This window comes from Elaeis guineensis, chromosome 3 (assembly GCF_000442705.2).
Source record: "Elaeis guineensis isolate ETL-2024a chromosome 3, EG11, whole genome shotgun sequence".
Lineage (NCBI taxonomy): Eukaryota > Viridiplantae > Streptophyta > Magnoliopsida > Arecales > Arecaceae > Elaeis > Elaeis guineensis.
This window is the reverse complement of record NC_025995.2, coordinates 87,927,754-87,944,672: the sequence shown is the minus strand read 5'-3', so window position 1 is coordinate 87,944,672 and position 16,919 is coordinate 87,927,754. Positions and strand designations below refer to the sequence as shown.

At 33.4% G+C, this 16,919-nt stretch overlaps 1 protein-coding gene across 1 annotated transcript; it reads right to left on the bottom strand.

The window, feature by feature from the left end:
- Positions 1 to 4,811: 4,811 nt before the first annotated feature.
- On the bottom strand, positions 4,812 to 6,392 carry LOC105041826 (transcription factor MYB1-like). Its single transcript, XM_010918870.4, has 3 exons — positions 6,041 to 6,392; positions 5,788 to 5,917; positions 4,812 to 5,702 (listed from the first exon to the last, which is right to left on the bottom strand). The coding sequence occupies exons 1-3, from the start codon at positions 6,171 to 6,173 to the stop codon at positions 5,156 to 5,158; spliced, it is 810 nt and encodes a 269-aa protein (XP_010917172.1). The 5' UTR covers positions 6,174 to 6,392; the 3' UTR covers positions 4,812 to 5,155.
- Between the last annotated feature and the right edge of the window lie 10,527 nt (positions 6,393 to 16,919).

Genomic DNA, 16,919 nt, shown 5'->3' with positions numbered 1-16,919 from the left:
TGCGTCTGCCACTACGCTATATTTCTAGAAACATGGATGGAGCCTCACTTGAAGCATCAGCCTTATGTTGAACATGTGTGGTTTATGGTGGGGCAAGCATATGATGTCTTTTTTGGGTCATTGTGCTCGATCACGTGCTTAACCATACGCCAAGCATTATTTTTGACTTGCATCATAACACAGTATGGTAAACTATATTGTGCTAGATCATGGTGTCGTCTATGGGTCATTGTACTCGATCATGTGCTTAACTATACATCATGCATTATTTTAGACTTGCACCAGCTATATTACAATTTGGTAAACTAGATCGTACTCGATCATGATGTCTTCTTTAGGTCATTGTGCTAGATCATGTGCTTAACCATACATCGAGCATAATTTTTGACTTGCACCTGTCATATTACAATATGGTAAACCTTTTTAGAGAGTGAGTTTTGTTCAGGTCCACCAGTGAATTCATGAAACCAGCCAATGGGTTGGTTATTTGTAGGAAATTAAGTTCTTATATGGGAGAGAAGGTTTTTTATTTTTTATTTTTTTTTATTGTGTGTGTGTGTGTGAGCAATCATCAAATAACTCTTCCAGCCAGCTTTAAGTGGATACCGGCAATAATTGATGTTGTTTCTTTGGTTCAGCTTAAGCGCAAGGACAGAGGTTAGGTCTTCATTTCTTGACCCCCTAAGAACCTAGCATGGCTCGTACATACCCCCGTGTGCTTTCTATGCTTGCAAAAGTAGATCTTTTTTTTGATGCAATGCAAAAGTAGACCTTTGTATTAGAAAAGTTGCACTATCACGTGATCACCATTATCACCTATGCCTGACCATCCCTTCGTTGTCATGTTACCACAAGAAATGAACAAAGCTTATCAAGAGGGAAGCTTTTAGCAGCAATATTTTAATAAATTTTATGAACACGAAAGCTTTATACTTTCCTTTTTGGTGGAAATTATGAAAGCTTTATACATTTAATTAAGCTATACTTAAGGATTCGTAAGTATCTATGGTTAATGGCCTATTTGTTTACAGGCTAGGTATCTTCTTGGCTCTTGCGTTCTGCTGGTGTAATCATAGAATTCCCTATACTTTTACACTTTTCACACATTCCCATGCCTCAACGAGAAGGAATGGAGTATATGGTAGAAAACGTAGAGAGCTGATCTGCTTTGGGTATCAGGACACAGCTTTTAGTAAAATTTGTAATGGTTTCTGATTATTAGTCTTCTATGTACTCAAAAGAGTTGCTAGCTTGAATCATGTTCCAATAATTAATTTAGTTGACCATCTTTGCATGAGTTTATAAAGCTCTAATAGACCATAAATGAATACTGTCATAAGGAAGCAACATTTTCACTCTAGACGATACGAAGCATATAAAATCTGGCTTTGCGAAAGGTTTCTCATCATTTAACTGGATCTTGGATGATTCCTTCGCGATTGCAATGAGCCTTAAACTATATGAATTTTTCTTCAACATTAATGTCAAGCTATTCACTTCAAGTTAGCTTGGCCAGATGCTTAGCTTCATCCATCATATAGTTGATATCATTCTAGGAATTTATTCTGGGAAGTACTAAAATCTCGATCCTTTTCTTTTCTTTTTTTTTAAAAAGTTACTTTGTTGCTAAGAATAGGAAAGACAACATTTTGGAGCTGAAATATATATTTATTTGAAACAAAGTGATATGAAGCAACTTTTTTATGTTAGTTTTGTTGGCCCCTAAACCCAATAGGTATTTCATTAACCCTTTAGGAACCATAGTGCTTGGGTTAGAGGAACTCTTTTGTTAGTTCTATATGGCTGCACAACACAAGTAACAGAGAGACCTCTTAGGGGGATTAGACAAGGACTAGGGGACAAGGGGCATAATTCACTGTTAAAACTGTTAGCATCATCCAGCTGGAGTTTAGAGGTTTCTAGGCTTCTATTCTTGTGTAGATCTTTAGGTATTGGGTCATGGGACATTAAGTAATAATATTTTTTTGTCATCCTGACTGAGGAGCTTACGCGCCTCACATGTACGATATCTTACACAGAAAAAGCCAAAGTGTTTGATTAATGGCCATTTGGTGTTTGTGAAACAAAGATGTCATGGAAGGACAGGTTGTGTGATTAAAAAAAAAAAATTCAAAGGTGGTTGCATCATGAATCCCATAAAGTGTTGTGACCTTTGAGAAAAATGGCAGAATTCATCACTATGATTAATTCTTGCATAAGGACATAGCTTTTCATCCTCTGGCACTCTTTTTTTTCCTATATATATTGGTTTAATTTGACAGACAAGTACCAAAGTTTCTACCTTAAATGAGGAGAATGTGTAACCATGGGCTTGTAGACCGGCATGTCTTGAGGCAAACATGCAATGCCATCTTTTCTTTTTGTTACTTTGGTTAGTCATGGAGCTATATGGGAAACTAGTAGGGCAGAAAATCTCAATTCATATGCGTAAAGTTCCATAAAGAAAACTCTTAAGTGCACATTAGCTCCTCTGCCATGTGGCATGAGGAGATTAGTGCAATTCTATGAGTTGGCGTGGTATATAGGTTTTCAGTTCTTTTTTCGGTTTTTGGTAAGGATATAGGTTTTTACTTAAACTCGAGTTGCCATGCCAGGATTATATGAGCTTAGAAAATGTACACTAATGGGTGCTAAGCAGTATATTATCAAAAATATTGGAATACATAGCAAAGTACTTATTTTGGTGTTTGATTTGCTTAAGCAATATCATGAATTCATCTAGCTTAGTATAGTGAAAGACCAAAAAAATATTAACCTATCAATCTAGCTTCAAATGTGGATAATGTTTAAGCAAATAGATGCCAGAAGCATTTCAAATGTGATCTACCTTCTATAACCTATTAAGTTAGATTCTAGAAAAATACTAGTTGCACATATAATGTGACAATTTTGCTGCAAGCCTAGGTGTAAGGTTAATTATTCTTGCCCTTCCTTCTTCTTTGGGGCTCTTACTCTATTCCAATAAATACAGATATGCAAAATGAACAGCTAAGTCGCAATAAAATGTTGATAACATTAAATGAAAAGCATTTATAGAAGGTAGAGTAAATAAACTGCTACAATAATGATCAAAAGAACTGGTTATGGCATTGTCGGTGATGTACGTATGACAATGACCAAACGAGGATGGCAGAAAAGAAGCATTTTGATGTATGACGATTAGGAGGCAAACTAATTGCCTATTTATTACTTTGAATTTGGAAGATGTTGATATCCTGCCTTACGAATCTTGACCACAGACTCGAGGCAACTAATAAGATTTATAGATAGATTTCTAGCACATATAGATTGAAAAGAGGAGATCTTATGTTCATTTGGAGGACTATTTGTCCGTACTTTAAGTCATCATAATTCAATAGTTTTAGTGGCGGTGAAGAAACTGGATCGGATATGGATCGAATATCATCATATCCATATCCGTATTTATTTTATCTGATGAATATAAATACGAATATGGATATTATTCAGATATAAAAATTTATATCTATATTTATTTTAAATGGATATGGATAAAATTCGGATACGAAAAGTATGGATATAATTATAGATATTATTTAGATAATTAAATTTTATGACTATAGAATCAAAGATATTATTAAATAGATGATAAATCAAGTTAATAATATATTTATATGATCGAATATTTTTTTTAAAAATTAATAATTATTATATAAAATTATATAAGATTATATGTAGATTTGGATATTCGGATACGGATCGGATGATTGTTCATTCATATCTATATCTATTTTTCTTTGATGGATATGGGTATGGATATTAGTCGGATCCTCAAATTTTTATCCATATCCAGATTGATTCAAATACGAAAATAGATCCGGATAAATAATATCCATACTATTTTTATCTCTAAATTATTTTTAAAAAATATGATCTTTTGCTTGTATGCATTTTGCACCTTGTATATCCATCGCATCCAATTATTTACATATTTATTTTGCAATCCTTCATCCTTAAATTTGGATATGGGCGCATGGCTATTTTTCTTCTTGCATATTTTACAATGCCACCATACCAGAATATGGATATAATATACAGTGTGTAGAGAAAACATTACAGGTACTACCAAATTAATTATGGGAGTTGTAAAATGAAAATGTGAATCATAAATTATGATATATAAGATTTTTTAAAAAATCTATAAATAAAAAATTATTTTTTTTGGATCACGTGCTTGTTGCATCAAATCATCCAAAAATCAAACACATAGCAATGCCACTAAAAGTATTAATTTGATACACTATTTCAATGAGGCAAAAGGGTATTGGAAGCATACTGGTCTTGTCTATAATCAATATAAACCTTATCTACATATTCAATGGCTCAAATTTTCATTTTGCAATTTCCATCATAGTAAATTGTTCATTTTGCACCCTGTAAGAATTATAATCATCTCCATTCATGTATATGTGTGTGCCCATGTGTTCCTACGTGTTCAGGCACGCATTTAATTTTTGCCGGACCCCTACATGGACTCACAAACTCTTGTCGATGCTGCTTAGAGTTGACCAACTCACAGTTATTTAGGTGCACACGCATTGGTTCTAGTCAGTATGAGATGGTTGTTGCCTGTGACTATGGCCTTAAAAATCACTACTCAATTTCCTTGATCAGTGGTTAGATAATCTCCATGGTTTCGATCGACCGAAGAAAAGGACATGCTATTGAAATCATAATTCATGATTCTTTTTCTCTTCAAAAGTCATAATATCATCCTCTTTGTTTGATTTAAAAAAGTCAAATATCATCATAATATCAGCTTACAATTACAACTTGATAATATATTTTTTCAGTTGATGATTGATGCCCTAGGGTTTCCAAGTCATAATATCATCAACAGAAAAGATGTTGCACCAATGCAGCTGACTCGTGGCACCGTGATGGAGTGCTGAAGTTGCACAAACAAAGGAGAATTCGTGGAACATGCTCATTTATTAATGCAAAGGTGATGGATACACCATGAAAGGAGACACCACTTTCTAAGTAGATTTAACTGTGGGAATCTTATTTTGGTGCAACAAGAGAGCACAGCATTGTGAGAGCTGTGCATGCATTTAGTGTTTTCAGCTGGGAGTACACCTCTGTTCATCTATCCAAAACTTAGTTGGTTCTCATCCTAAAGCTCTCCTCCAAGCCATTCATCCTCACAGTTCAGGAAATCAGCCAGTGATTTCAGCTCCACTTCAAAGGGCAGTGCTGCATCACTCATCCAATCTTCAAAGATATCTCTTCTGGTATACTGGCTGCATGGTGATTCACTGCCCCATAGTTGGATAAAATCAAGGTCTCGAGCTTCTGATGTGGATCCATTGCTCTTATCCAGCCCCACCAGCACATCCCACCAAGTGTCTTCTCGAGGATCGATAGGAGAGTGATCATCAGATCTCGAGTTTGCTACCTTCTCAGTAGCCAATTCTCCAATCATGGCTGGTTCGATAGTAACGTTTTTCTCTTGGTTTTGAGCAACGTGTTGCTGGGGTGGGATGAACATATTAGCACATCGAATAGCCTTCGTTCGAACCAATTCGGTTGCCTCCTTGACTGGTGGCTGGGATCTTTTGGCTTGGTGCTGGCCTTGGACCTTCTTCTTCAAACAAGTATTCCAATAGTTCTTGATTTCATTGTCTGTTCGCCCTGGTAATCGCCCTGCAATCAGCGACCACCTGCAAGAGAGATTGTTAGAGGACACAAGTGAAACAAAGTTCACAACTATATCACCATGCAGCCATTAAAATAACAAGGTTGTACTTGTTTCCTAAGAGCTTGTGGAGCCTAATGATAAGATCCTCCTCTTCACATGTTATGTTCCCTCTTTTGATGTCAGGCCTAAGGTAGTTCAGCCATCGGAGCCGGCAGCTCTTTCCACATCTCTTGAGGCCTATAAGACACCATGGGTGAGAATTGGGACTGTTGTTGAATTATAAAGCAGCCCAGCATTTTTTTTCTTTTTTTTTTTTTCCTTAGCTAAGAGGAGAGTGTTAATATGTGTGTTTGATTGCACCTGCTTTCTTAGGGAGGCTTCTCCATCTTCCTTCTCCATTGGCTTTGATGTAGGCTTTAAGGATCCTGTCCTCCTCTGCTGTCCAAGCTCCTCTGTTGATATCTTCTTTAGAGCAGCAAGGTTTCCTACCCATCTTGGACTTAGTAGAGTCTGACAGAGCCCTCCTCTCTTTAAACACTTGTTTGGAGTGCAAGCCTTGAGAGCCACTCCTTCCTTTGCCTCTTATAAATCTCTTAGGAAATGTGGATGGGCTGTGATGCCAAAGTCCTCCTATACCTATACCATGTTACAAGAAAGACAGTGGTCACATGCGAAGAATCTGAGTCCTATGAGCCTACAGGAGCTCAAAATGTGGGGGACTTAAACCTGGCACCATCCCTTTTTATTGAGATTAATATAAATGTCATGAATGAAGCTTTAGTACCACATAATTTAGATTAACAGCCTATTAGCCTAATGATTAGGCTCAGCCATGCCATGGTCCATGGATGACCTTTATAAAATGTTTATTTTTTCCTTTACAAGAAAATTACATAAATGATTGCAATGTGTCGATCATCCACCCTTTATTTTATGGAAAGGAGGCTTTAACGTGTTATTATTAAAATCATCTAATCAACTTCATCTACCCTTCTAGTGGGTTTGAGCAACCTCCTTTCTCACTGACATTTCAAAGCTGGTTTCCTTTAAATACCCTACTTGGTTGGATCTATATGATCAATGAAGAACAATGCCATCTGAGATGCATAATTATGATGAAAAAAATGATTTTCAAATACTTTTCGTAATTAATCAGAACTGTGTCTAAGGACCTCAAAATTTTCGATTAATTAGGGTTCTGGGAGAACAGCCTATTACACCCGAACTAAAGAGAATTCAGACAAGGGCTTGTGTTCATGTTAGTCTTGTTGCCTTAATTGTATTAGGAGTTTTTTCCTTCATTTTTGTTTGTTTTTGTGCTTAAAGAAGCTATAGGAGTTTAAAGTATACAAAGATATGTCCTTCAAGAGCCCAACAGTAGGGAGTCCATGTTCAAACACAAAAACTTGTAATCTATCAAGTGAAAACTTAATATCTGAAGTTATTTTAATGGACAGTTCCAGTTATGCGATCTAACAGAAATTTTTTTGATGGAAAATCCAATAGCAAAATCAGAAAAACATACACGGCAGTGTCAACTTATTTTTCCAAATTGAGTACGAGGATTATATCAAACTCTTTATTGAATAGAAGGGAACTTTTTGTGTCTTTTTTTTTTTTTTTTTTGATCCCAGAAGGTATAAACAATTGGAAATGAATTTTATCATGCGTAATGAAAGATTAAATCTTCGCACCACAAAATTTATCCTTCATCTGAATCTTAGTGTGTCTATGTAAGTCATTCCCTCTCTTAACAAACTACCTCAGAAGCTTTATGATCATCACCTAGTTGCTGCTATTATCAGACCAAATGGGATTCCCCTTCACTACTTTAATTTCATCTTGGTGACTTCTTCTATATCAGGGTATCCTGTAAAGGAAATGGTTCAGATATTTCATTAGTATATGATAAGCATTCCTATGGAGTCCATCAGTTACTGCATCTGCAACCTGAGATGGGAGCAGTATATGATTTAATTTACAGCTCGAACAGCGCATCTTATTTTATCCTTTCGAGTTGTAATCCAATTTCTTCTGCCAAAAACTCCTAATCCAATTTTTTTCCTAAATCATGACTATCAGTTAAAAAATTATGCAATAATTTGAAACGGACATGAGTTCTTCTTTTCCCCCATTGAGAAAAAACCTTTTGGATTACACAACCAAAATATCTAGGGCATGCTTGGTTGTGAAAGAGTGGAATAAGAATGGAAATGAGTGACTCCTATTTCAGCTATTTGATTGTGGAGAGTTCCGTTCCTGATCCAATTTCAGAGGGCATGAGAATTCCGTAATCCCCTAAGACCCAATCCTTACTCTCTCTTAGGATTCAAATCCATTCTGATTCTTTGATTCATGATCAGAATCTAAATTGGAATAGATTAGAATCGAAATCGGAATTGTCATATCCCTTAAAGCATTTAGTTTGTAACAGGATCCGAATCAGAATTAGAATCGAAATAAAAATTTAAATCTTTAGGAAAAAATATTTTTAGGAGGATTGGATCATTTCTATTTCACTCTAAAATCAAAATCGTATGAGACTCCCCCAACCAAATAGTTAAATTTGGAGTCATCCAATCCCATTCTCATTCCAACCTCTGACTCCCCCAACCAAATAGTCTCTAGGCATAGTATATGGTATTCTGATTTTGATTCCAATTTTGATTTCGATCATAGGATATGACATTTTAATTTCGATTCCGGTCATGAATCAGAGTGCCTTAAAATTAAATCAAGCTTCTTTGAACGTTTAAGAAAAGCCTAACAGCAGATTAGTTGAGAAGAAAAGCTTAAGTATCCTTCTCTTCGTTGGGCCCATGTTCACACAAAAATCGTACAAGAATGGATCACATGACATCTAAATGTCTTACATTAACATATGCTTACAAGTTTAGCTCTCTTTTCGCTCAAATGTAGGCGGACAAGCTACCATTTTCATATGAGGTGCGCTTGTCTTTGGGCTTGTCATTCGCTTTCCAAACACATTACAAAACCATTTACATGGTTTTGATTGAAAACGTCTAAGTCCACACATATGACCCACACCTTTATATATATATATATATATATATATATATATATATATATATATATATATACTAAATAAATGTTTTAATACTCAAGGGATGCTTCTATTGGTCACATTTCGTTCATGGTCGAAACCAGATTAAGATGGAATAATATCAATATATCCTCTATAATCTGACTCACTAATAGATTTTATTTTAGTTTAAGTAAATTATCCATCTTGTAGGATAGGATAATTCCCTCCTGATGATTAAAACTAGTTAGGAATATACTGGCCTAACTATGCTGGAGCATCCCACTCCACTCAGTCAGACCTAACCATAGAGAGCGAAATCGACACCATAGATTATGGGTAGCATGACGGAATGATGTTACTACTTTAGAATATTTAAGTAGCAAAAAAATCAATGATCGTATGCTTCATCCCCAAGATGTTGATCCCTAAGCATCTAATTGGTAAAAATGATCACGTATAAGATATGCATTTCTTGTCCCAAGGGACATGGTGAATGTGGGTAATATTTTTCTATCAGATCAATAGGGATATAGGAAGGCCAGGCTAAGGAACACGGCATATCTTTAAGCCACATAGATAAAGAGATTCGTTTTAATCTTTGTCATTTACTACTGGCCTACTATCAGTTCAATATTTTGTATTCCATCATAAGTTATCACTAAAGGCATCATCCCTATATATTTAATTGCCGAATCTAATTCAATCAAGTGTTCAGCTAACTCCAAAAGTATCCCAACTCCATGTGATGTTTAAAATATATGATAGGCACATGGATGGGTTCATGAGGCCAAATCTTTTTTCCGGCAAACATTCCATTTGAATCAGACTGATCTAAATGGTGCAGCATGTTGATAACGTTCAAATTTTGTTCCCGTTATCATTGTCTGTCCTGTAAAATTCATTTTGCTCAGAAATATTTTCTACGAAATTTATTTAGATAATAGAAACATGAGAAAATTCTAAGATATGTTTAAAATTAAAAGAACAATTAATACATCATCTCCACATGATTTACAAATGTATAATGTTGTTCTTGTCTCTTCTCTCAAAAAATGTTGTTCTTGTCTTATCCATATTATGGAGAAATTTTTGAGCAACAATTAATGAAACCAAAATGTTCAGAATCTCCTAACAACCTCCTTTTGCTTCCCAATAAAGAGACCAATGATGCAAATTTTCTACCATGGTCGGATATGCGAGGCCTTTAACCAAGAATCAACTCATAAGCCTCACTAACGACAGGTCGAGCAAGTTGGACATATAAATGGTTGGATTCTAAGTAGTGCTTTGAACAAGTTGATATATTCATTTATAGTTTTGTGAAACAGGATCACTTCATCCATTTGGAGCTATAGAATTGTGATATGAAAGTTTTATAAACCAATCCGTGCTATGACATGGGCCCTTAACGCCGGGAAAGCCGTAATGGTCCACAAAATGGACAAAAGAAGCTTTGGCATGATCTACTTGGCTCATGAAAACAATAATAATTGAAGTAAACATAATGAAGCTTATGGATGATTAGTATTCTCTGGAGTGACCACTTCATGTTTCTTAATATCACTTCTGTCCAATTCCCTTTATTATATATTTCTAATTCCTTCATCCTTTGGCTTTTTAGTTTTTGTGTTATAGGAAGATTGCTAGTTCAGAAAATTAAATGGACTTCATGGGATGAAGGAGGGTGGGAATCTCCATCCCTCATACTATACTTTGCAGTGGAGTCAGTATTAACTTCTTATTAATCTGGACGCAGATGATCTGTTTGAATAGTATGTACTTTCATGCTACTTAAAGAAGATTTCTACTCCTGAAAAGCAAGAATCACGAGAGCATGAGCAGTTATAATCTGTAGTTTATGAACTGTCACGATTCAGATTCGTTGAGTCTTCAACCTGACGTTAGACTCTCTAAGCCTAGAAAATTCTGATGATGGACGAGAATTAGCTCCCAACCCTCACATTATAACTATATGTAACTGCATTAGCATGTACCTCTAAGTATATTAATAATAATATTATGTGAGTTAGATTTTTTTTTAACTCAATTACATCAAAAAAAAAAAGAAAAAAAAAAGAGAAAAAAAGAAGATTTCTACTCCCAGAAACATGTAGCACAAAACTCACTTGGACACCCACTGACTAACCCTTGGATGCAACCTTTATTTTGGTATCATCCAATCTTGTGGGATCAGTGGGTGAGAAAAACTACTTAAAATGGTGTTGGTAGAATGAGTTCGCTTGAAATATGGAATTATGATGGGAGGAGCTGCTGCATTTGATCTTGGTGGGTATTGCTTAACAAGTTTTTGACCTAGATAGCAGTAATAAATTTCTAACTTAAAAATATCAAGAAATAATTTTTTATGGTTAATCTAAAAGAAAAAGAGAAGGTTATGAGTGCAACATTGATATCATAATTAGTAGTGTTTGGGATTCACTTGATTGGTTAGAAATGCATTTTTATTTATTTATTTATTTATTTTTGTGTGTGTTTGTGGATGTCTTGAGCAGATGATGTGTGGAGTCTATAATTGGCTGGCAATAGCTAAGCATTATGCTTATCACAGTTCAAGCTATGTGTGGCTGACATACAACCTAAGGGTTTATTAGGCAAAAAAAAAAAAAAAAAAAGGAATATGCAATGCTGCTAGGGTTTCCCTTCGAATTCTGTCAGAATTACTTAACTTGGGTTATGAGTAAGGATGAGCCTTGAGGGTGATGGGATCACGTCCTGAAAGAGCCTAGCTATTTGTACAGAGTGACCTAATACCATCTTATGTTTTTTGTGGAAGGATCAAATGCTTCACCTATACTAATATTGAAAGATCCGCGCAATGTCCTTTGCCTTCTTCAATTTTCTCTAAAGCAATGCCTTCTTCAAATATTGCTTTTTTTTTTTTTTTATAATGATGATTAAAACATTAATTCAAAATAATATGTATTGTATACATGTAATTAAGATATTTGTGTTTGAAGTTTAGATGAAAAGACTCTCTAACCAACCTACACATTCTGATAATGATAGACACATTATGCCAAAACCAAGATGACTCCAAAAATATACTTATCATGCTCATCAAGTTATGTCTGCCTAAGATGTCACACTCGTAGTGATCCGGAAAAGCATTGAACATCTCTTCTCAAGAGGAGGGTCCCATACTGATAGTTAAGTCTTCATTAAAAAAAAAACCAACAAGAATAAGAACAAGAATCGTCGGCAGAATATATTATTAACAAAAAATTTTCTAAAATAGTTGGTATCTATTTGCCTGGTGTCTCCACCTTCATACAGTCAGATCACTAAAGACCCACACGGTCCATTCTCTATTTGAACAATGTGGATACGTGTCTCTTACCAAATAGAAAAAAAAATGTGGATGTGTGCTTGATGGAGAACTTTTATATAAGTAATTCTCGTATCAAAATCCACAAATAAATTTTCATATTTTGTCTCATAAACTTTAACAAAAGATTTTTTTTTTTTGTTTAAAATGCATTCAATAAGAGATATATTTTAAAGAGTAGACGAATGGAAAATATCCAATTGAGTTTAAACTTAAAAATAGCTTTCCATTTAAGTTTCAAGTAAAAAATACTCCCTATTTGAAATATAACTTAAAAGCAACTCTCCAAATAGCATGAAATGATTAAATTGCTCCTGCAATTATAAAGCAATACTATACTATTATAAAATAATACTGTGCTATTATAAAACAATACAGTACTATTATAAATAGCACTATACTATTATAAAACAGTGCTGTGCTATTATAAGGTAATACTACACTATTTAGTAAAGATAATACTATGCTATTATAAGGTAATACTACACTGCGCTATTATAAAATAATACTGCACTATTATAAATAATACTATACTATTATAAAATAATATTGTATTATTATAAAAAATATTGTACTATTATAAAACAGTACTATGCTATTATAAAACAATACTGCGCTATTGTAAAGTGGTACTACATTATGATAATATAATACTATCTTATTGTAAATAAATACTACACTAATATAATATAATAAAGCAACATTGCATTATAATAAAAGAATACTGCATTAATATAATGTAATATTGTCTTATTGTAAAGAAATACTATACTAATATAATATAATAAAGTAACACTGCCTTATTACAAAGAAATACTATACTAATGTAATATAATAAAGTAATGCTGAATTATTATAAAGAAATACTGCATTAATATAATGTAATACTGTCTTATTGTCAAGAAATACTGTCTTATCGTATAGGGGTATAAGCATAATTTCAACCAAAAATAAGAAGTTGTTTTTAATTTATGTTTGAAATAGGAAATTATTTTTAAATAAAATTTAATTGGAGAGCTGTTTTTAAATTGAAAGTAAAACTAAAAGTTTATCTCTAATTTTTATATTTTAAATTTTAAAAAAATAATAAATTATATGAGCCACGTGGGTCCACGACCTTGACCTGCAATGAGATGTCACATGAATCATGCTGTTTGCTACTGTACTGCAGTTTCTTCTCCATCTATCTTCATAAAATATTATAAACCTAGTACTGTAGATCAAGGAAGTGATACTTACGAAGAAAAGAGTGGTTGCTTAACTCACTTTCAAGCCTTAATCTACTTTAAACCTTTTCGCTCCTTTTTGTTTATGTCTAAGACTTAAGCCATCATCAGGCTTCTAGGCCTGGCAACCTCATGCTTTATGAGTGTGCACTGTGAGAAACAATGGAGACTTATTTGGTGACTGCACCATTCAAGGAAGGGACAAGCTACAGCTAACACCGTCGGTGCCACCATCAAGGACAGACAATGGGTAAGACAACAGCATTAATGAGGGCTGCTGAAGCCGATGGTTTCAGTTCAATAAAAAGTTGTGATTCTTTTTTATATATAAAAACAAATAGATCATGCCGGTGATGGGCACGTACGTGGAACTATATTTGCATTCTTTTGTCTTATGTGGGAGTTATATTGACAACGTCAATGGAAAGTTTGGCACCTAAATAGGGTTGTCACCTCAACTTTTCAACGCATGCTCTAATTTAATGGCATGATGTGACTTTAAAAGCTGTTATTTTTTTTTCTTTTGGTAAGAACCGTACTTCCCTTATGGGAGAGTTTTCTAGGGACGCGCATTGAGGATCCTTCGAGACAGAGTGGTCAAAATTGAGGGCTTGGCTTCTTGGTGAGGATCGGAGGTGGACACATCTAAGTAGGTATTACTTGTTACTAGAGTGCCAACCTAGTCATGATTTGAGTAAAGGTGTCATGCAGAATGGACGTACGATGTCTTTATTAAGAACCTTCATGATTGATAGTGATGCCCACCAGGGTGGCATTTGGAGGTTGTTCCTTCTTTTCCTTTTTTTTTTTTTTTTTTTTTTCTCTTTTAGTTTCGATAGACATCTTATCAAAGATTAGAATGGCCATTATCATGTATTGCCAAGGAGAAAATGATAAGCCACCCCTTGTTAAGCTTATTTTTATGAGATGATTGGATCTGATTATGCTAATTAATGATGGAATCTATGGCACACCAAATACAGTATATCAATTAGGCCAGATAAATAAAAAAGGATGCATTGTTAAATTAGGATGATTTTGAAGTGTGTGATAGCATTCATCTCAAGCAAACTAAATTTTAATCCAAACTAGGTAGGATCTATATGTATCTTTTTCCTCCATCCCACTTAATTTAGGACCACACCATCTAAAAGATGTTTGAATATTAAGTCCTTCCTTATCATATCATTCCATATAATTCTTTTTCTATCTCTATCCGTCTTTTTTTTTTCATGTGTCAAATTACTTCTTCGTACTGAGGTATCCGTTGGACTATGTTGAATATGTTCAAAATATTTAAGTCATTCTTCTCTTAATTTATTTTTAACCGGTTCTACCTCTATCTTTTATTGAATGACTTCTCATTTCTTATTCTATCTTTCCTTATATTATCAGATATCCACCTTATATTTTATTTCAACCATTTTCATCTTTTACAAATGTTGTTTTCTAACTATATAATATCCTATATAATAAAAGATAATTGATTGTATCGCGATCCTATAAAAAAAATTTCTTCAACTTGGCAAGTATATTATGATCATATAAGATCCTGGCTATACTTTTTCATTTTATTTAACCAACTTTAATTCTATAGATATCATTCTCTTCAATCTATCCTTCATTATGAATACTTGATCCTAAATACCATAAAAGATCTTTCTTTGAAACTTCATGATCCTCAATTTTTACATTATCTTCATCTCTATTTCTAATTTTTCTCCAACTGCATGCTATGTAATCTTTGTTGATCCTACTTAATTTTCTAATTTTCACACTATGATAAGCCACTCCTTATTAAGCTCATTTTTATGAGGTGATGATATCTGGTTGTGCTAATGATGGAATCTATGGCACACTTAATGCAGTATGGCAATTTAGGGCATATAAATAAAAAAGGATGCATTGTTAAATTAGTATGATAATAATACTTTTATTAAAGTGTGTGATAAAATTCATCTCAACTAAACTAAAGTTTTATTACAAACTAGATGGGATCTACATAAATCCTTTTCCTTTATACCACTTAGTTTAATGCTGTACCATTTAAAAGATATTTAGATATTAAGTCCTTTCTTACTATATCATTCTATGTAATTCCTTTTCTATCTCTATCTATCTCTCTTTCATTATGTATCAAATCACTTCTTTAGTTTTAGTGCATCCTTTGGTCTACATCGAATATATCGAAAGCATTTAAGTCATCCTTCACTTAATTTGTCTTTGACTGATTTTATCTCCATCTTTTCATAAATAACTTTACTTCTTATTCTATATTTTTTTATATTACCAGATATCCATCTTAACTTTTTATTTCAACCATCCTCATCTTTTGCATATGTCGTTTTATAACTATATAATATTCTATAAATAAAATATAGTTGGTTTGTGTCTCTATCTCATAAAAAATTTTTCTTTAACTTGGTAGGTATATAACGATTGCATAAGATCCCGATTATATTTCTCTTTTTTATTCAACAACTTTAATCCTATAGATATCATCCTCTTCAATCTCTCATTCATTATGAATACTTGATCCTAAATATCGTAAAAGTTCTATTTTTGGAACTTCATGATCCTCAATTTTTGCACCATCTTCATCTCTATTTCTAATTTTACTAAAGCCATATGCCATATATTCTTTTTTGATCCCATTTAATTTACCATCATTGGATTCTAATGTACTCCTCCATAATTCTAACTTACTAACTCTAACCTTATTTTTAGCACTAAGACTATATCATCTGTAAACAACATGCATCAAAGAATATCATCCTAAATCAATACTTCTCTCACTAGTAACCACTTTATCGTACATGTTCTTAACCAAATTAATTTATTTATTGAAAACTCCTTTCTTTTCTAACATTCATCATAAAAGTTCTCTCAGAACTCTATCATATGCTTTCTTAAAATTAATAAAAAAATATATGAAGATTTGTCTCTTTTCTCTATACTTCTCCATGAACCTTCACATAACAAAAAATAATTAGTTTTATGATAAAACTTTTTAATATTAAACTAAATTGATTCTCTGATATTTTTTGTCATACCTAAATTAATCCTCGATCACTCCCTTCCATACTTTCATAGCATAGCTCATGAGTTTAATATCATGATAGTTAGAATAATTATATCATTTTTATTCTTATAGTCGATATCATAATATTCTTTCTTCATTTGTCAAGCATTTTTTTGGTCTCTAAAATCTTACTAAATAAATTAGCCAACTAAGTCTTGTATCACCTAAACACTTCCTAACCTTAATGAGATTCCATCACATGTAACTTTTTTTTTTAATTTTCATCTTTTTTTCATAGCCTCCTTTACTTTAGATACTTAGTTTTTATATATACTTAATATTTCTATCCTTAATAAAACTAAAAAGGTATTCTAAATTATTTACAATACTTACATTGAACAGCGTATCAAAATGACTTTCATCCTCTTTTGATCTTATTGGATGGATGACTGGTCAGGACACCACCTCCCAAGACCTTTTCAATACCACGCGATGCAGCAGGAAGAAAGAAAAAATAAAACAAAACAATCAAAATACGTGGATCAGCCATAAAAAGGCTCACCTCCACGGAACATGCAAACTTCATTATGAAAAAAAAA

Bases quoted from the DNA above. Each gene is read 5' to 3' on its own strand.
- LOC105041826 (XM_010918870.4), bottom strand. From the start codon at position 6,173: ATGGGTAGGAAACCTTGCTGCTCTAAAGAAGATATCAACAGAGGAGCT. The intron at 5,918-6,040 runs GTGCAATCAAAC...GGTGTCTTATAG, and splicing joins AAGCCTCCCTAAGAAAGCAG to GCCTCAAGAGATGTGGAAAG. The intron at 5,703-5,787 runs GTACAACCTTGT...TCTCTCTTGCAG, and splicing joins CACAAGCTCTTAGGAAACAA to GTGGTCGCTGATTGCAGGGC.